At 55.4% G+C, this 17,306-nt stretch overlaps 11 protein-coding genes across 11 annotated transcripts; 4 read left to right on the top strand and 7 right to left on the bottom strand.

The window, feature by feature from the left end:
• Positions 1 to 541: 541 nt before the first annotated feature.
• Positions 542 to 2,686, bottom strand: BCV69DRAFT_315255 (hypothetical protein; the record flags this gene model as incomplete). Its single annotated transcript, XM_025495186.1, has 3 exons — positions 542 to 803; positions 910 to 1,587; positions 1,668 to 2,686. The coding sequence occupies 3 exons, from the start codon at positions 2,684 to 2,686 to the stop codon at positions 542 to 544; spliced, it is 1,959 nt and encodes a 652-aa protein (XP_025345033.1).
• Positions 2,687 to 2,923: 237 nt separating this feature from the next.
• BCV69DRAFT_264515 (hypothetical protein) lies at positions 2,924 to 4,266 on the top strand. The gene is made up of 2 exons (XM_025490754.1): positions 2,924 to 3,132; positions 3,203 to 4,266. The coding sequence occupies exons 1-2, from the start codon at positions 3,060 to 3,062 to the stop codon at positions 4,162 to 4,164; spliced, it is 1,035 nt and encodes a 344-aa protein (XP_025345032.1). The 5' UTR covers positions 2,924 to 3,059; the 3' UTR covers positions 4,165 to 4,266.
• Positions 4,267 to 4,641: 375 nt separating this feature from the next.
• BCV69DRAFT_301879 (hypothetical protein) lies at positions 4,642 to 5,205 on the bottom strand (the record flags this gene model as incomplete). Its single annotated transcript, XM_025494609.1, has 1 exon — positions 4,642 to 5,205. One exon carries the CDS (start codon positions 5,203 to 5,205, stop codon positions 4,642 to 4,644), a length of 564 nt encoding a protein of 187 aa, XP_025345031.1.
• Positions 5,206 to 5,554: 349 nt separating this feature from the next.
• On the bottom strand, positions 5,555 to 6,304 carry BCV69DRAFT_285749 (hypothetical protein). The gene has a single exon (XM_025493488.1). The coding sequence runs from the start codon at positions 6,229 to 6,231 to the stop codon at positions 5,608 to 5,610; it is 624 nt and encodes a 207-aa protein (XP_025345030.1). The 5' UTR covers positions 6,232 to 6,304; the 3' UTR covers positions 5,555 to 5,607.
• A 443-nt stretch (positions 6,305 to 6,747) lies between these two features.
• On the bottom strand, positions 6,748 to 7,724 carry BCV69DRAFT_125641 (hypothetical protein). The gene has a single exon (XM_025489182.1). It carries the CDS (start codon positions 7,392 to 7,394, stop codon positions 6,837 to 6,839), a length of 558 nt encoding a protein of 185 aa, XP_025345029.1. The 5' UTR covers positions 7,395 to 7,724; the 3' UTR covers positions 6,748 to 6,836.
• On the bottom strand, positions 7,718 to 8,689 carry BCV69DRAFT_125599 (hypothetical protein). Its single transcript, XM_025489180.1, has 3 exons — positions 8,472 to 8,689; positions 8,261 to 8,351; positions 7,718 to 8,131 (listed from the first exon to the last, which is right to left on the bottom strand). The coding sequence occupies exons 1-3, from the start codon at positions 8,537 to 8,539 to the stop codon at positions 8,042 to 8,044; spliced, it is 249 nt and encodes an 82-aa protein (XP_025345028.1). The 5' UTR covers positions 8,540 to 8,689; the 3' UTR covers positions 7,718 to 8,041.
• Positions 8,690 to 9,818: 1,129 nt separating this feature from the next.
• Positions 9,819 to 11,513, top strand: BCV69DRAFT_301875 (putative serine/threonine protein phosphatase PP1; the record flags this gene model as incomplete). The annotated part of the gene is made up of 6 exons (XM_025494608.1): positions 9,819 to 9,879; positions 9,984 to 10,115; positions 10,375 to 10,605; positions 10,718 to 10,894; positions 10,984 to 11,269; positions 11,402 to 11,513. The coding sequence occupies 6 exons, from the start codon at positions 9,819 to 9,821 to the stop codon at positions 11,511 to 11,513; spliced, it is 999 nt and encodes a 332-aa protein (XP_025345027.1).
• Positions 11,514 to 11,925: 412 nt separating this feature from the next.
• BCV69DRAFT_125920 (hypothetical protein) lies at positions 11,926 to 12,720 on the bottom strand. Its single transcript, XM_025489183.1, has 3 exons — positions 12,522 to 12,720; positions 12,318 to 12,427; positions 11,926 to 12,140 (listed from the first exon to the last, which is right to left on the bottom strand). The coding sequence occupies exons 2-3, from the start codon at positions 12,414 to 12,416 to the stop codon at positions 11,973 to 11,975; spliced, it is 267 nt and encodes an 88-aa protein (XP_025345026.1). The 5' UTR covers positions 12,417 to 12,427; positions 12,522 to 12,720; the 3' UTR covers positions 11,926 to 11,972.
• A 348-nt stretch (positions 12,721 to 13,068) lies between these two features.
• Positions 13,069 to 14,197, top strand: BCV69DRAFT_315249 (hypothetical protein). The gene is made up of 2 exons (XM_025495185.1): positions 13,069 to 13,723; positions 13,821 to 14,197. The coding sequence occupies exons 1-2, from the start codon at positions 13,208 to 13,210 to the stop codon at positions 13,893 to 13,895; spliced, it is 591 nt and encodes a 196-aa protein (XP_025345025.1). The 5' UTR covers positions 13,069 to 13,207; the 3' UTR covers positions 13,896 to 14,197.
• On the top strand, positions 14,162 to 15,103 carry BCV69DRAFT_264508 (hypothetical protein; the record flags this gene model as incomplete). The annotated part of the gene is made up of 3 exons (XM_025490753.1): positions 14,162 to 14,633; positions 14,792 to 14,838; positions 14,948 to 15,103. Coding segments are annotated over exons 1-3 (438 nt in total), but the record flags the coding sequence as incomplete, so codon positions are not given.
• Positions 15,104 to 15,330: 227 nt separating this feature from the next.
• On the bottom strand, positions 15,331 to 17,108 carry BCV69DRAFT_301872 (Metallo-dependent phosphatase; the record flags this gene model as incomplete). Its single annotated transcript, XM_025494607.1, has 9 exons — positions 15,331 to 15,358; positions 15,458 to 15,479; positions 15,599 to 15,757; positions 15,841 to 16,020; positions 16,109 to 16,150; positions 16,241 to 16,256; positions 16,331 to 16,550; positions 16,648 to 16,802; positions 16,905 to 17,108. The coding sequence occupies 9 exons, from the start codon at positions 17,106 to 17,108 to the stop codon at positions 15,331 to 15,333; spliced, it is 1,026 nt and encodes a 341-aa protein (XP_025345023.1).
• Between the last annotated feature and the right edge of the window lie 198 nt (positions 17,109 to 17,306).

Genomic DNA, 17,306 nt, shown 5'->3' with positions numbered 1-17,306 from the left:
TCATGTCAAACCCCCTCCTCCGCGTCTCGCCATTGGTCTGGCTCCTCTCCTCCATCATCATCATCATCACCACACTCTAGCGGTCAACGAGTAAGCCTGGTGCTCACTCGCCACCCCCTAGCTTGCTCTTTCTACACTACACTCCCACACCAATCAAGTCTTCCAAGTCGCCGGTTCGACTTGGAGGACAAATGTCGTCGTCGTCGTCGTCGACTCTCTCCACTCCACCACCACCACCACCATCGAAACCCACGTCCTATCAGCACCACCATCATCAATCATCATTGCATCACCATCACATTGTCGCTTGCCCCAGTGAACTTTTGCACCGTCTTTTTTTCCTCTCACTGGCTCTTCTCAGAACCGTTCATCGACGGAGACGTCTTGTAGTGGAAGCTAATGCAACGAAAAGAATATGTGCTTCAATCTGATCACTATCCTACTTTCATCCATCACGCGTGTCTGTCTTTGTGTGCAAATGTCTGATCTTGGAGCGTTTCTTAGAGTGACGGGATGGCGGGTGCAGCGTACAACAGTTCATCTACATGGGCACCTCGACCTGTTGACCAAGCCCCCTCCACGCCTGTGAGATGGTAGCACGTAGCGCCTCTGCCATCTCCGCGCTGCCGAGCGCCGAGTCCACCGTAGAGACACCAAAGGCCACGTCCTCTGCGTAGCCCAGCAGATCTGCTGGTGTAGGTCTTCTGGGGGTGAAGAAGAGGTCGGGCTGACCACTGGCGCGGGCATTGAGACTTTTGGTGACCTTGGAGCAGGCCCAGAGACTGAAGCTTGAGGGCATATCGCTGGAGGTCGTGTGGTGTGGGCCACAGAAACATTGTCAGAACATGTTGTTGATTTGACATCACAGTTGGGAGACCGGGGCACTTCTGGCTCCCTTGAGCTACTCACCGACAGATGGCGGGATCGCACCTGAGCAAACCCAGCGTGCCTGCCACTCTTGAGATCCTCGCAACCTGCGCCAAGCTCTCCAGCGCAGCATCCTGCAGTCCTCTCACGACAGAGTCAGAGTCACTCTCCACCTCTCTGCCTCCCCTGGCTTCACCATCGTCTGCTCTGACGCCAAAGTCTTCCGCGGCTGTGCAGGCGCCCAGGAGCTGCGAGTGGTAGAGCATCATCAGGAAGAGGACTCTGAGGAGCTTGGTCAGCTCGAGGCCAGTGGGTCTGGCGGCCCTCCCCTCCTGCCAATTCTCGGGGAAGCGATTATGTATGACTAGCGGTGGGGGTAAGCCAGCATACCAAGCTGTATACGCGCCAAGCGCCTTTCTTGCTGCGCTCGCGGGCACACCAAGCGACTGCGAACGGACGGACACGAAGCTCTGACAAACGTTGCGGACCAGTAGGGCAAACGGTCCAGCGCACCGTCTGAAGAGGAGATCGAACTCGAGGCGATCCTGGCCGAAGGTGGGTGAGGGCGGGATACTCGTTGCGCCGCCTTCGTGAAAGAAGATGAGGGATTCGGGTCTGGGAAGCTCAGGGAAGAAGAGATCGTGGTCGTGCGCGTCGTCTGGTACGCTCAGCGGCTGGCGGAGACTCATGGCTCGATGGCCATCGTTGAAGAAGACACCCCTGCGGAAGGCGAAAGTGCACAAGAGATGGTGAGCGCTGCACACCTAATCGTCTATTTTCCCATCTGTCGTAGCACTCACCAGAAGACCCTTCTGCGTGCTGAAGCCTGCTCATCCGTCAAGAGTCTCTCGCCTCTACCGCTCCTCCACCTGCCACCACCTGCAGGTGCTCTCTCGTCTAGTCTGGGCGCTCTGTTGATCTGTAGCGAGAAGAGCATAGTAGAGAGCGCCTCTCTAGATAGCGGCGGTCGAGTGACAATATCATCCGACACGGCGCCCAGCAGTTGAACGTCTCGGAAGGAGAGGAGCCAGCAGGCGGTGAGCACTTCGAGTGCCTCCTCGTCGTCCCTCTCTGCCCAACTACGGACTCTGAGGCGCTGCAAGAATTGTGAAACGAGGTCTCTCTGAAGAGTATGCTTATTCCAGAAGCCAAAGAGGAGCGCTTCCCCCTCTTCCTCCAGGGAGCTAGCTCCAAGGGCTCCTAAAGCCAAGAGAAGCTCTGCGCTGATAGTTCGCTCGGCCGTGAGACCTCCTTGTGAGAGAGTGATGTAGGCTTCGTATCCCTTGGCAACTTCGTCTGATCGGATGATGGGTATGAGGGGCTGATTCCAGACAAAGTAGGCGGCGAGGCAGGCATTGAGCAGCTCAATGGTGAGAAAGGGTACGTCGAGTAAGCCACGTGGAGGTATCAGAAGAGATTGTTCTGGTGATGGCTGTTGAGCCGAGAGGGTATTTAGGAAGTCTAGTGAGAGATCTGCGGAGGGTGGACGATCCCCAAAATTTGCATTGCCTGGGGCTGAAGGTGTATTGGATTTGTAGCTGGTAGCTGAGGCGGGACTGAGAGCCGAGCCCTGAGCTGAGCCCTGCGCTGAGCTACCGCTGCTTCCCCTTCTGATATCTTCTATCCTGGCTCCCACTCTCTGCTTGCGCGGCTTCCTGGTAAAGGTGCAAGGAAGACCATAGGTGCGACAGCTGGAGCAGGAGACTTGGCTGGCATCTCCTGGCAACTGGTCGCGCAAGGCTCGCTCGTAGTCGCATTTGACCTTGCGGGCCTTGCATGCGTCGCAGCTTGTGCGACCCTTTTGTAACGACGAGGCCATCAACAGCTCCCCAATGGCCGGACGACGATGGCTGCTGTGGTGAGAGACATTGGTGTGGGAGGTGGGCGAGTCAGTGGGTGTGTGGCTCTCCGTGTTTCCCTTGGACCCTCACTGCTGGGGCGGTGTGAGAAGAGAGATCGGGCCGTGCGTGTCGGAGTCGCGATCGGGCGTGGCTTGTGCGACTCGCCCGATGTCTGCAGCACTCCGACGAACCCGCCGAGGCAACGTCCGAGGGAAACTTGGTATCAGCTAAGGACGTCACAGGCGGGGAGGTCGCTGGGAGAGGTATATGTACCGAGGCATCCCAGCAAATTGAGCTCACAATGGCGTTCCCAACCACCACTACAATCGTTTCAGGCCAACTCTCGACACAATGACCTTCGTAGATGCCATGCGCAAGATCTATCGGCCCCTGGGCTTCTCAAAGGGCTACAATTTTCCCCTGTGTGAGTATTACGAGCTTCATGATCAGACTATGAGCCAAGTCCTAACCGATATCCTCTGCTGCTCCCACAGTCGTCATCTTTGCCGGTGCCATGCTAGGCTTCAGTCTAGCCCGCCTGCAGTACCTAAACGTCGCTGGCGACGCCTCGACCAGCTATAAGAATGGCGCGCGTCCTGGAGAATGGTACATCATGCGGGGCGGCCACTACCGGATTGGCATCACCCTGCACCTCGCTACAGTCATTCCAGGTGGCATCCTCTCCGTCTTTCAGTTCGTGCCAGTCATCCGCAAGAAGCTCATCCTCTTCCATCGCATCAATGGGTACCTGATCATCATACTCTTCCTGCTGGGCAACGTCGGAGCGCTCATGATTGCTCGTAGAGCCTTTGGAGGCGGCTTTGCAACGCAGTCTGCCGTCGGCTTGCTCGCCTTGACCACGACTATTTCGCTGTTCCTGGCATACTACAACATCAAGCGTCTGCAGATCGACCAACATCGCGTATGGATGCTCAGAGCCATGTTCCTCTTCGGAACCATCATCACCACGAGGATCATCATGATCATCGCAGCGCTCATCCTCACCAAGATCGGAGACTACTACGAGCTTGTATCATGTGCCGAGATCGCCTTCGCTCGCAGCGTGAGCACAGCAGACGCAGCCTTCCTCCAAGACTACCCCGTCTGTAGGATTGCCGCCTACACCGCCGTCACCGCCTCGATGTCAGCGACACCGGGTGTCGAGACGGTGGGCGCAGCCTTGGCAATTCCCTTCGGTGCGGCAATCTGGATGTCCATCTTCCTGCACCTCGTAAGTCTCGAAATTTACCTACAGCTCACACCAAGGGAAGGACAGAGGCTGAGACAGTTGAGCTATGAAAAGCAGCTAGCAAGGGGATTCAAGCATCCCGGAAGCGCAGGGTTGACTAGCGATCGGTGGGGTGATGCGGATCCTTGGGTGCCGTTGACTGCTGAGAAGAGAGTAGAGGAGGCAGAGGTGCCATCAATAGCCAGCTCAGACTCGGCAGCTTCTTGATGAGTAGTTACAATTGCTCAGATGTCGGTCCTCCCAGGACAGCCGCGTTGGTCTTTCTTGGTCGCTCTCTATTGTCTTGTAAATTAAAGAAGTGAAACCCTGCATTGCTCGGACTCTGCATTCAGAGACTGCCTACTGATATTGTTTGTGCTCGAGCGGAAAAAAGTGCAACTGAAACAGACTTGATGCAGGCGCAACGTCACCAGTCCAAAAATGCAGTGCGTGATAGTGAGCTTGTCTCTTCACTGTAGCAGCCGATTTGCTCGGACTAGTGCGTCTCTTGGTTGCTCTGCTGCAGCTGCTGCCCAGTCTACATTGAAGCTGCGATCTAGCTTGAATGCTTCGTAGCCAGCAAGGCAAGCTGAAAGCAGGCGAAGTGTCAGTGACCATGGTAGACAGCCCTCGGTTGGTCACTGAAGGTGGTCTTTACTCGCCTAGTGGCACATTTCTCTGAAGGTGTTGCTTCACTTGACCGGGTTACGAATCCCTTGCCTGGATGTTCCTGTAGATGCTGCTGTACAACGCTTCTTCAAAGCCTACCGTACCGTACAGACTGGTCATCCTCTCAAAGAGTCCGGTCTTGGGGGAAAGCTGATTGACGAGCCCGCAATGCAGGGCGCGACAAAAGACATGGTCAGGGATCCGGTCCTTTCCACCTGCCTCCTTCCGCAAGCCTGACATCTTGTCAAGGTAGTCTTGCACCGCCTTGAGCTGCCCTGCGGGTACTACGCGTCTAACGTCCTTGCAGCGAAGCTCATGGAACTCGGCGAAGGCGATCTCGGTCGACAGGGTCTCATATGCCGCTTCGAGATATCTGAGCAGCTTATGCGTGTCTGTATGGGCGCAAGAGGGGATTCGCTGCAGGACCACGTCACCAAGTGTTTGAGCGATCACAGCTCTCGCCTCGCGATCGTCTCGCTTCTGCCAATCCGCCGATGCCTCCGGAAGAGGATGAGTAGCAGTGTGCAGAAGTCCCTTCAAGGCCAGGGCGTCATGCATACGTTGTTTCCAGAGAAGATAATCTCGTCCTTCGAAGAGCATGTTGAAGAAGGACACAAGGGGGAGGGCTGTGAACGCAGCTCGAGGAGCGTGCAAGGTAGAAGGGGATCGCAATTGTGACACTGCCGATGGTGAAAATTACATTGGTATGAAGAGAATTTCGTGGTGGTTCTCCTTTTGTTAATTCCAGTCACTAGCCAAGGTACAGTGCGAGCTGCATGCTGCGAGGAGGCGAAAGAATTGGACGCGGCTGCACCATCCCCTTCCTCAGCGCCCTGCATACAGAGGATAGCAATCAGCTGCCACAGCCATGACTTCGCTAGGAGGCAAACGCTGACGAGGGCTGCAATAGGTGTACTCATGGCATTTGGTAAGAAAGGTGGGTCATACATTGAGCGATAAGACGCTCAAGAGCCTTTCCTCGAGTACCCTCTCTGGCGACCATCAGGCGGGTTCCTGATCTAAGAGACACATCCGGAACTTTTCTACGAGTTCGGCGCCGCTTGTTTCGTCCGCCTCATCCAGCATCGTTGCAGCCCTTTCGATCAGTCTGGAGTAAATACGCCTGTTGAGGCCTATCAGTACTATATAGCAAAAGTTCATGTGGCTTTCCGCAAGTTTTCCACCAGCCTCCTTCCAGGTATACCACTTGAGGTCGAAGAACTCCTCGAGACTCTCTTCTCTCTGAACGTTGTGGAGGCTTTGCTGGGCATCTTTGAAGGAAAGCGGTCCGTACTTGGCTCTGATGAATTTGAGCAAGTGATAGCTGACTAGTTCTTCCCTTTCACAAGCGAGCCCGTCATCATCCGTGTAGTCGGCTTTGCCCGGCGAGCGACATGGATACGAAGGAAGCTCTGTCAGAATCCTGTCCCCGAGGTGGTCTTCGATGATGGCTACGGCCTTGCGATCGGCCACGAGCCACTGCTCCTGCCGCTGAGCTATTGGTGGTGGCTTCTTCAAGGCATGTCGAAGCACCTCAGCTCGTGCCAGTGCGTTGTGAACCTTTCTCTCCCATAGCTGATAGTTCTTTCCCTCGAAGATCATGGCGAAAGGGGCTCTTGCGTCCATTTCTTTGCGTGTGACAGAGAGGACGAACGATAGTCGCCAGCAGGAGGAGAAGGGGGGCATGCGGAGGCCGAGAAGCGGAGCTGGTGGAAGGCAATTTGGCAATATCGAGGTCCATATTAAATCGACGCCTGCGTACCTGGACGACCGCAAGGGCGTGCATTGATCAAGTCCTTGCCTCAATTCCAACGAATCCAGGGAAAGGCATGACCATTGCAGGAGCTGACAGACGGATGGCGAGGAAACGAGAGGTGAAAGTTGTTTCTCAATAGCAAAGCTGAGGGGATCGATGGTAGTGGACAGCACTGTTGACCCGGAGTACACCGACAAGCTCTCAAGGCTCAGTCTGCAGCGGAAAAGTGCCCATGCATCGCATTCGCTCGGCTCAGCCTGCATACAGACGGCCATACAGTACGATGAAACAGCCATGACCTAGACAAACATACGGTGCCAAACGACACTGCTACGAATCGAGTAGGATGTATTCATTGAATGTTCGTTAAAGTGTTGCTTAGTGTCATAGGACGGTGACCTAGTGACCAAGGTTCGCAATACCTTCCGTTCTCGCCTGTTGCCCATCGTCCTGTCTACTTCTCCAACATAACCCTTCAGAACTCTTCTACGAGGGCGTGAACTTCCGCAGGTGCAACGCCTCCAGCATCGTCTTCCTTGTCCGACCAGAAACCTACAGCTTGGAGCATTGTGTTGGAATCCATGCCTTTACGTACTGCCTCACGGAACCTGCCTTTAGTCATTACGGCTTCCCCGCCAGCCTCCTTCCAGGAGAACCACATACGATTGAAGTAAGCCTCGAGAGGTTGTCCAGCCTGCGTACCGGACGCGAGATGTTTGGCGGCTTTGGCGCGAGAGGGGCCTTTGTATTTGTCTGTAATGTCATCGAGCAAAGTGGAGCTGAGGGTTTTATAGTTATCGTAGTTGAGGGCGCCCGCAAGGCGGCTTGCGTAGGATGGCAGCTCAATCAGGATCTTGTCACTGAGCTGCTTCTCGATGATTGCTACGGCCTTGAGGTCCTGGGTTACTTTTACATTGTGTGTTCGATCGGGTAGAGGGCGTAAGTCCAAGGCATAGTAGAGCAGTCCGGCTCGAGCTAGTGCCGTGTGGACCTTCCTCTCCCACAGCTGGTGATTGGTTCCGTCGAACTTCATGGTAGAAGGAGCTTCTCTCTGGGCTGCTGTGTGCGTAGATTCATGCGCTGGTGTGAGCGAGAAGCAGAGGTAGAAGAGGGCGGACAGGCCGGTCAAGGAGAGGTTGTGAAGCAGAGGCGAGGACGGTCAAGTCGAGGTCCGTCCTGATGCAAGGTCCGCACGCCCCGCCGTAGACCGGCCGCACGTCCGTCCGTCCGTCCTTCAGACACGTCGCTTCCCTACTTCAGAGAGCCTAAGCGGTGCCCATCAGGTTTCACCCTTCAAGCGCACATAGGACAGCCCAGAGTGCAAAGCAACGCTCCAGTCCCGGTTGGATGGTGGTCAGTGATATATCCTTTCTTACCTACTCCAACCCTCGCCCTCTCCAAAGCATCAGAGGTCATCCACAGATCGGGAGTCAAGGAGCTGGCACGATCCGGCCTCGAGTGCGGCCGTCCTACCGCCGTTTAAAACAAACCGCTTCCCAAAGGGCAAGACTGACTACTCACTGCAACGCAGAAAGCAATGAAAGATGATCCACCAAGGCCCATGACTTCGCGACTCCTCTTTCTCCGCATCCCAATGTCTCCACGTCCTCACACCTCAATGCAAGTGATGTGAAGTGTATCTGTATTGCCCAAGAAAGATTCCTCCGAGACTCTTGCCTCTCAGGGCTCCTTGATGCCGAGCTCTCCCTCCTTGAATTGCCTTGCCCACATCATGCTAGGGATCCACTTTGTAGGAGCCTTGTGTCGCCACTGCGTCGTACGAGCAAGGGCGGGGAGGAGAATGTTGATCAGAGAAGCGGCCCTGGCAAGACCGATCGTTGTTCGCGGTCGAGTCTCCCGCTTAGGGTCCGGCAGCCTATGTGCACTCGCTCTACTCACCTCTCTGTCAGCCGAGTATGACCAGATTCCATATGTAGCTGCTACGATTCCTACTGCGCACACTGCTGTGTTGGAGACCCAGTTGTGAGGCCTGTGAGAGAGAGGGAAAGAAGCAGGAGACGGCGAGGGGCAAGGGAGAAGTCCATTCAGGTCAGACCCTTCCAGACCATGCCGCTACTCCCTCAGCCGGTATCAGCGCCCTCTGACTGACCTTGACCACCATCCTCCTGCCGGACTGAAGACTTCCTTTGGGTATGGGTAGCGAGGTCCTGCGCCCATGTTGGAATAGTGAGCGGGGGTGATGTGGGGGATGCGGAGAGGGTAGACGAGCAACGGAAAGGATGTCACTGCGTAGGGTGAGTGAGCAGCGAGGCGGGCGCGAATTCGGCTCCGCTCCTCGAGTATAGACCGGTGGGGGCCAGGGGGAAGATCCCACGAGGGCCCTCGCCCTGCTTCGAGCTACGCGCCTGGTGTCAGAGGTGATCAGTTTCAGAAACATGGTTTCCACTTGTATCTCTGGCGTCTTCGGAATGCCCGCAGCAATACCATCGCTGATCATGTTGTGCTAGTATCTCCACCATGGCTATCACCTTCGTTGGGGGGAGACCCTTGGCTCTTCCCGCCTTTGGGATACCCTTACGCCCAAGGCCGGGGCGCGCGTCTGCCGGGCGGTCTGGCCTTGGTTGGCCGCCCGCCCCGCCCCGCCGGGCCTTGGCTTGGGTGTCTCTGCTGTCGAACTCGTCGCACAGCAAAAAACAAGTGGAAACCCACCATCGACTCCTGGCCACCATCACCATCACCATCGCCCATCTCGCTCCACTCCCCTACACTCGTACAAAGGACGTAGCGAGAAGGTGGATTCATTTCGCTCCCTACTCACTTCTCCCCTCGCCGCGTACAACGATCGCCAAACCCCCTCTGCTCGCCACTCTTTGCTCATCACTGCTGAGGCGCGACTCTGGCCCCTACTCCTTACGACCTTCCATCTCCATCTCGCGAGGCATATACTCAGCCTAACCACGAATACACTCTCGAGGAACTCGTGACAGTGACTACTCCTGCTGCATACATACATCTCTCAGCAGGGACCTCTCGAAGCAAAGAATCTCGATTACCCTCCAATCTACGATTGCCTCTTCGTGCAATCTCAAGACACGTCAGCCCGGTGACGTGATCCCTTGGACCTTTCCCTCTGTCTGATCAGCCTCGCTGTGATCTACCCTTCCGAGATCGAACACCATCTTCAGAAGGCACTTCATAGGCGAATCTGTGAGTGTTTGTCACTTTGTCGTGCGGAGGTGTAGGCGTACGGTTCTCTATTCCGCCCGAAGTGGACGGGCGAGGAAGATAACGCTACGATGCCGAATGCACTGCTCATAACAAGGCTCGAAGCAGAAAGCTCGAGGGTATGGCGCTCAAGGCACCAGGTAGCAACACACTCGCGCTCACTTATAGACACTGACCAGACCTCCATCGTCTTGCCCTCTCTCCTTCCACCAGTCTTAGGCGATCTTCCTCCTCCTCCTCTTTTACATACCGCCCCTACTTCTCATAAGAAATGGCGGACCAACACACACCCGAGGTGGACCTCGATAATGTCATTGACCGACTGCTGGAGGGTGAGTCATCGCAGGACATCGCGCTTATCGGAAGGCCTGTCTCAGAGACGTCTGACTGACAATTCCATTATACATGCCGCTTCCCCTTCTCTTCGTTCTTTCAGTGCGAGGATCAAGGCCGGGCAAGCCGGTGCATCTGGAGGAGTACGAGATCAAGTACCTCTGCCTCAAGGCAAGAGACATTTTCATCAATCAACCCATCCTGCTGGAACTAGAGGCCCCGATTAAGATCTGTGGTGAGTATCGGATAGTGTCACAGTACGAAGCAAGAGACATGGAAGGCTCTGTGATCAGAGGAAGAGCGTTGAGGCCAGTAGATGGTATCTGGAATTGAGCAGAGCAGCATGGGTAGCTCAGGCTGCTATGCCAGCGCGGAGAGGCGCAAAGATGGAAGGGTCAGAGCACTGCAGAGCGAACACGAGAGGGGCGCTCGCAACACATAGATTGCAATGAAGTGTTCTGCCGATGCTCACGCCCTTCTTCTGCCCTAATCAGGTGACATCCACGGTCAATACTACGATCTTCTGCGTCTGTTCGAGTACGGTGGATTCCCTCCAGAGGCAAATTACCTCTTCCTAGGCGACTATGTTGACCGAGGCAAGCAATCACTAGAGACCATCTGCCTGCTCCTGGCTTACAAGATCAAGTACCCGGAAAACTTCTTCATTCTGCGAGGCAACCACGAGTGCGCCTCAATCAACCGTATCTACGGATTCTACGATGAATGTGAGTGGCTCATGGGCAGGAGGCCGAGGTCATCATAAACATCGCCAGTAGGATTGGAAAGCTGACGCAGCCCCGCTCACTTCTTCCCCATCCTACCTGACCTTGTTCCCAGGCAAGCGTCGATTCAACATCAAGCTGTGGAAGACCTTTACGGACTGCTTCAACTGTCTGCCCATCGCAGCTATCATTGATGAGAAGATCTTCACAATGCACGGAGGACTGTCGCCTGACTTGCAGAGCATGGAGCAGATCAGGAGGGTGATGAGGCCGACGGATGTGCCGGATACAGGTGAGTGGACGCGGTCCAGTACGGGCACTGCGCACGGGTAGAAACCCTCTGACTGACACTCCGTTTGCAACGCCTCTTGCTCGCTACAGGTCTGTTGTGCGATCTGCTATGGTCAGATCCTGACAAGGACATCTCTGGATGGTCCGAAAATGATCGTGGTGTCTCCTTCACATTCGGACCAGACGTGGTGTCTCGCTTCCTGCAAAAACACGACATGGACCTGATCTGTAGAGCTCATCAAGTCGTAGAGGATGGATACGAATTCTTTGCAAAGAGGCAACTGGTGACGTTGTTCAGTGCACCGAATTACTGTGGAGAGTTCGACAATGCGGGAGCAATGATGAGTGTGGACGATTCGCTGTTGTGCAGCTTCCAGTGAGTATTGCAGAGCAGCCAGAGAGACGTAGCAGCCCCGTGCGAGGTGTAGGGCTAGCTCATCTAGTGATTGGAGTTGCCAGACTTTCTTACTGATGTTTGTCCAATCTTAATTCTTTTCCGTTAATGCAGAATTCTGAAACCAGCAGAAAAGAAGAGCAAGTACGCATACGGAGGCATGAATGCCGGACGGCCAGTGACACCCCCTCGCAAGCAGAAGAAGGGCAAGGAGGGCAAGGCCTGAGGTCATGTATGATCTGCAGGGAAGGAGCAGCGTCACCGAGTGGGCGGGATGGGAGGCGGGGAAGAGGGTCGATACGGGGGCCCTTGCATCCGAGGATTGCTCTGACGATATGGCGGTTGTGGGTGATGGCGGCGGCGGCGGTGGTGTGGGTTAGCAAGGTCGCACTGCATCCACTGCGAAGGAGATCCGAGGAGATTCTCAGGCTCGAGCTACGAGAGCTAAGGGGACAGCACAGCAATTCAATAGCGACTATCCAACACGAACAATTCTGGCTTGGCTTGGCTGGATGGGTGGCTTGCTTGCTTGCGGTGGGCGAGAAGTTCAAGTGTGGGAGAAAGGAGAAGACTATAGAAGAAGGGTTGTAGCGAGGGCAGTCGACAAGGACGAGGACGAGGACGAGGACGAGACACGATGGAAGGACGTCTGGCACTACCTGATAGCCGTCTACTGGCGAGCGTCTTACCACGGCTCAAGGACAAAAGAGGGACGCACAAGGATCTTGAGAGGCACTTCTGAGCGGTACTTGCACTCGAGCTTGAAGAGGCTGTCCCCAAGGCAACTAGACACAGAGCGACATCTCTGACCACCCCGATCCTTCGTGACAAGACCTTGGCTGGCTTGGACTGGCTGAATTCGCCTCGGCTCGGACTTCTGGCAGGGCTGCACCCGGATTGCAAGCAGGCACGGCAGCGCGTAGAAGACTACCGGTCACCAGGCATAGAAGGTAGCAGGGCTGGGCTCAAGAGGCGCTGTTCTAGGGCAGGTTCCTCATGAGGTCAGCCGTTGCAATCAGACGAGTCCAGCTGAGCTAGCCGAGACGAGGAGGCGACGATCTCGACCGGGGCTGCCCTCTATCAACAGTAGGACTGACGTGGCTGCTGCTGCTGCTGTCGTGGCAGTCATCGACTCGCAGTCTATCCAGGGTCGGCGAACGGTCTCTCAGCTGGGGTGATGGACCTACCCTATCCTTCCCTCAAGGCAAAACAAATCTCTCCACTCTCGACTCACGATGACTGTGCGACTCCGGTCGTCCTCGATCCTTGTCGGGCTCTGGCGTTCACCTAGAGGCTCCGTCGCAAGCTGCAGCTCCAGATGTAGCTACCGATACGAATCGTGCCCCGTCTTCCCTTAGGCTTCTCCCCTCCCCTCCTCTCTCCTCGCACTCCCTCTTCATCTCCCCGGTCAAGCCCATTTTTCCACTTTTACTCCACTCTCCAAGCCCCACCCCTCTGTCTCTCCCTCTCTCTCCCTATATGCACGCACGCACTCACTCGCACACAACTACACAACTCACAATTCACAAGTCTCCCCTATTTCTTTCTTCCTCACCACACCACTTTCTTCTTCCCTCTTTTCCTTTGTTACTTCTGTCCTGGCTAGCCGATTCCGTCTCGTCGTCTTAATCTCCAAGATTCTCGATCTACATGCCATGCCATGCTTTGCGTCAGTTGTGTGATAGCTGGGAAGTGATCTGAAGTCTACAGTCCAGTGATCTTGTCCCTATTTGGAGTGGAAGAGGATCTCAATTGATTTCCGTGCCGTGCCGTGCAGTGTCGTGTCACGTCACGTCATGCCTTCCTCCTCTTCCACCACCATCTTCGTCTCACTATTCTTCAGCTGCACACCCTTCCTTCCCACTGGCCCATTGCTACTGCAATCCCTCACTCGCACTCGCACCCGCACTCGCAGCAGAAATGCTCACCATCCTCCCTCCTTCATTCACACTCACGGATGACTCCCTGCAGGAGCTCCTCCTCAGCAGCAGCAGCAGCAGCAAGTCCTGGTCAGCAAGAGAAGAAGCGTGCTACCTAATCTTCTTCTCCGGCACCTTACCCGTTCTACCCGGCTCTCACACAGCAAGCATCGCCGGACAGAAGGAAGAGGAAGAGGAAGAGGAAGAGGAAGCTCAAGGAGATCCACTGAGCGAGTCTCAGTTGACTTCTCTCAAAGAGGGCTTATGGTGTCCAGATTGCCGAGCGGCTCTGCTTGCCGTACTGAGCATCTTTTCGCCCGGCTCGCTAGCTGCCACCACCGCTAGCTCTACCTCTACCTCTACCTCTACCACTACAGGTGCTGCTAGTGCTGTCGAGGCGCGCGCCCTTCTCCTGCAAGTCTCGCGGGAGCAATGGAAGGACCGCACTGATGGGGGACATGTGTATAGGAAGAGGTACGATGTGCAAAGTGTGCCTACTGTTCTTAAGTGGATTGGGGTGAGTGATGATGGGCAAAAGAGAAAGGCGAAGGGAAAAGGCAACGAGACGACGATCAAGAGCTGATTAGCATTCTGACTTTCTGCTTATCTTTCAGGGAAAGGAGGTGGGCAGACTGGTGGACGAAGAGTGTGCGGATGTGGATAAGATACGAGCACTGGTACAGGGCTAAGAAGACTGGTACAGCTCAATCTTGTAGGGGCCGGTAATGCCCATGCTTCAGACAGCGTAACCTTTGCCTGCTCCTCACCACTACCAATGGTGTCAATACCAATATGCCAAAGCCTATAATCTACTTGACTCACTCAGTCATTCCATGTCTCCCCTCACCCAGAAATCTCTCCTCGCCTCCCTCTTTCCCTCCGAGCCTCCGTCTTCCCCTTTCACGGTGCCAATCCTTTATGCGGGGCGACGCGGGCGGGCGGGCGGAGTGCAGAGCTTGGGCGCATGACGTCGCGTCGCAGTGCAGTCAGTGGTGGCTGCCCCGAGGTGACGCCCGGGGGGGCCGGACAGGCCGAGGTGGATACCGGCCATGGGGGAGATGAGATGCAGAGGAGGGAGAGAGAGGGAGACTAGAAGAAGCAAGACTTCCTCCCTTTCTATTCCTACAATCTCACCCACAACATACCATAGTAGTCCATTCCATCCACACTCACCCACGACCCACCACCCACCATGTCCTTCCTCACCTCAACCAACGCACCCAACCTCTCCCTCTACTCCCTCCCCGGCATGCTCCTCATTGCCGCCTGTCCACACTGGTGGTCTATTCATCAATGTCTTACAAAGAAGATCAATGGAGGTTGGAAGAATGACAATCCTAGATTGTTTGTAGCTCAATTGCAATTCAAGAGTGCTAGTGGAAAGAAGTTGAGTGAAATGGAGAAAAAGGTACTTAGGGCGCAGGGAGGTGAGTTTGAAAAGGAGAGAGAAAGGGAGAGGAAAGGATGGGGTAGAGGATACGCCATCAAGATCAAGACAAATGAAAGAAGGAATACAGGGGCTGCTCTAGATGTACTCGAGTACTGACTCGTCTCTTCTCCCATTGCTCCCTCCCACCCCTCGTAGCGCAACAGAATGGCTTCGAATGGTTCGGCTTCTGGGCAGCAGCCGTGGTGAGTAACTCATCAACCTCAATACCATCCCACCTCCACCCTCACCCATTCTCACCTCCCCCTCATACCTCCCCTCCTATCACCACCACCACCACTCCCACCCCTCTAGCTCGCAGGCAATCTCGCCCACCTCCCCTCCGACGAGCTAAACCGCATGGCCGTCCTCTTCCTCTTCTCCCGCATCCTATACAACTTTGCCTACATCTACTTCGAAGGATTCTGGCCTTCACTCGGTAGAACGGCCGTCTTCCAGGTTGGAATCCTGGCTGGATTGAGGTTGATCTTCATGGCGGGAAATAAGCTCAAATAGACAGTAGATGGAGGAGTGGCCGGCGAGGAGGAGGAGGTGGGAGAATCAGACGGGGGAGTGGTAGGGAAGAAGAATAATCTACGCAAAGTATAAGCTACGTCAGAATCGATAATGCATTGTTCCTTGTCTTGAGTCTATACAGTTTCTGCCTATGATGTGCCACAGAAGTTCTCTCCCTCTTGTTAGACGGCGAGATCGACAATGACTGGCCTGTATGGAGGGAGGGCAATCGCAGGATATGACATGATCAGCTCTCCGTCCACATGCACAGACAGCGTCAGATCCTCGGCGTAGTCCACAGACACTTACTGGCTGACGACCTTGTACTCCACTGAGTATCGCATCGCAATCATGAGCATAAGAGAAGGATAGGACCCTTGTCCGGTCAGCTCTCACCCTCTCCGTGCCCCCCATCTCCCCTTCAATGCTGCAGCCCCGCTCCTTACTCACGCTTGCGTTCCTGAGCGTACTTGGCCATATCTACGTCCACCTGAGCCGCATTGACTAGCAGCGTGCTCATCCAGTCGAACGCCTTCTCGCCAGCAGCCGGCTCGGGCTGCGAGGTGCTTGGCGGGTGCTCCCATCGCTGAAGATGTGTCCCTCTCGCCTCTGTGAAAAGCACAAGGAAAAGTTGTTCTTTGGTGAGCTCCGCAGGCCATATTTCCTGCTTGTCTGCGCCCACTTCGCCTCACCGTGTATGTGTCCCACACCCCACACCCTCGCCCTGCATTCCCCTTCGACGGCCTTGCGCTCCAGCTCTTCGCAGCCGACGTGAGTTCGTCCGTCGTGCAGAACGTCCAATCGACCGAGACGGTGAGGAGGCGTATGTGTGAGGAGGAAGTCTACCTTTGAAGGCAGCGACGTGTAAATTGCTAAATAGTGACGATCAGCGCATGTGGGTGGGAGAGGAGGGACAGGTCAGAAGGCTAAGTCAGAACTGCGGAGGTTGGGCGTGCTTACCTTTGGCTTCTTCTCCTCTCTTGTAGTTCCATGCCCATCCTTCTGTATGAGGCAAGCGCAAGAGGAAAGAGGTCAAGGCATGAGTAACGTTGCTCGGAGAGAGACGGAGACTGGCGACCAACTCATACTCACCATATTCAGGCGACCACTAGCAGAGGAGGGAACGCAGTCATCCTCGTCAGCTCGGAGCTTCATCTTCGTAAGCAGCCCAGTCTCACTCACCGGGCTTCCCCAGATGCTCCACTTCTTCTTGGCACCCTCTCTAAGTCCCTTGCGCTGCACTTCTACCTCAATCAGCTCGTCCTGCACGTAGTGCAGCGCCGCTGGCTTGCCCTGCGCAGTGGTATGGTTGTGAGCACGACGTAGGATCTCCTTGGCTTCAGATGGCTTGGAGGGTGGATATCCGAAGGAAGTGTGCAGCTCTATGCCTCTTGTCGAGTACCTAGATGTAGCAGAAGGGTATGAAAGGGACGAAAGGGTGAGCTCACTCTCGCAATCACTGACGCATTCGCGCTCCGTACACGGGGTCCGTCGCTCACCAATTTCTCTTCTCGTCCTGGTCGAGCGCGTAATCGTGATTGCCAGCAATGACGACCTTGATGGGGTGAGGGAGGGAGCAGAGCCAGTCTACCTGCTCCTGCAGCTCCTCCGTGGACCCGAGACGCGTGAGGTCGCCAGCGTGGAGGAGGATGTCCTGTTCGAGGGTGGTAGGAGCACAAGTGGGCGCACAAATCAGCCCGAATCTCTACCGCTCCGTCTCCTGAAGATGGACTTGGTGCCATCTCTGCCTACTCACTCCATCTGGAACATCCTTCAACTCGTTGCCGTGCGTATCGGAGATCATCACCACTCGCACGTGCCCATCTGCGCTACTCAACGGCGGGGGACTCCGCGGATCATACGAAGACCAGTAGCGATCACCGCCCGCTCCTATGCACGCATCGGCAGTGTCGTTCCTATCAGTACTGTCGGCTGATGATGGATGGGCTGAGTGGGACATTGCTGCTGGTAAAGTGAGGACTTGGTCAAGGAGGAGGCGAGGTGAGTCAATTCGGGGAAGTCAGCAAGCAACACACACTCAGACGGAAGCACGGGCCGCGGAAGGGCGGACGCACAGACACGAGCTGGACCCTTACGGCCGCACCTTTGCCAGGGGAAGATCACTTCATCCGTCGTACGAGACGAGGCATTTGAGATG

Source organism: Pseudomicrostroma glucosiphilum, assembly GCF_003144135.1.
Source record: "Pseudomicrostroma glucosiphilum strain MCA 4718 unplaced genomic scaffold BCV69scaffold_20, whole genome shotgun sequence".
Taxonomy (NCBI): Eukaryota; Fungi; Basidiomycota; class Exobasidiomycetes; order Microstromatales; family Microstromataceae; genus Microstroma; species Microstroma glucosiphilum.
This window is presented reverse-complemented; position numbering and strand designations above follow the sequence as displayed.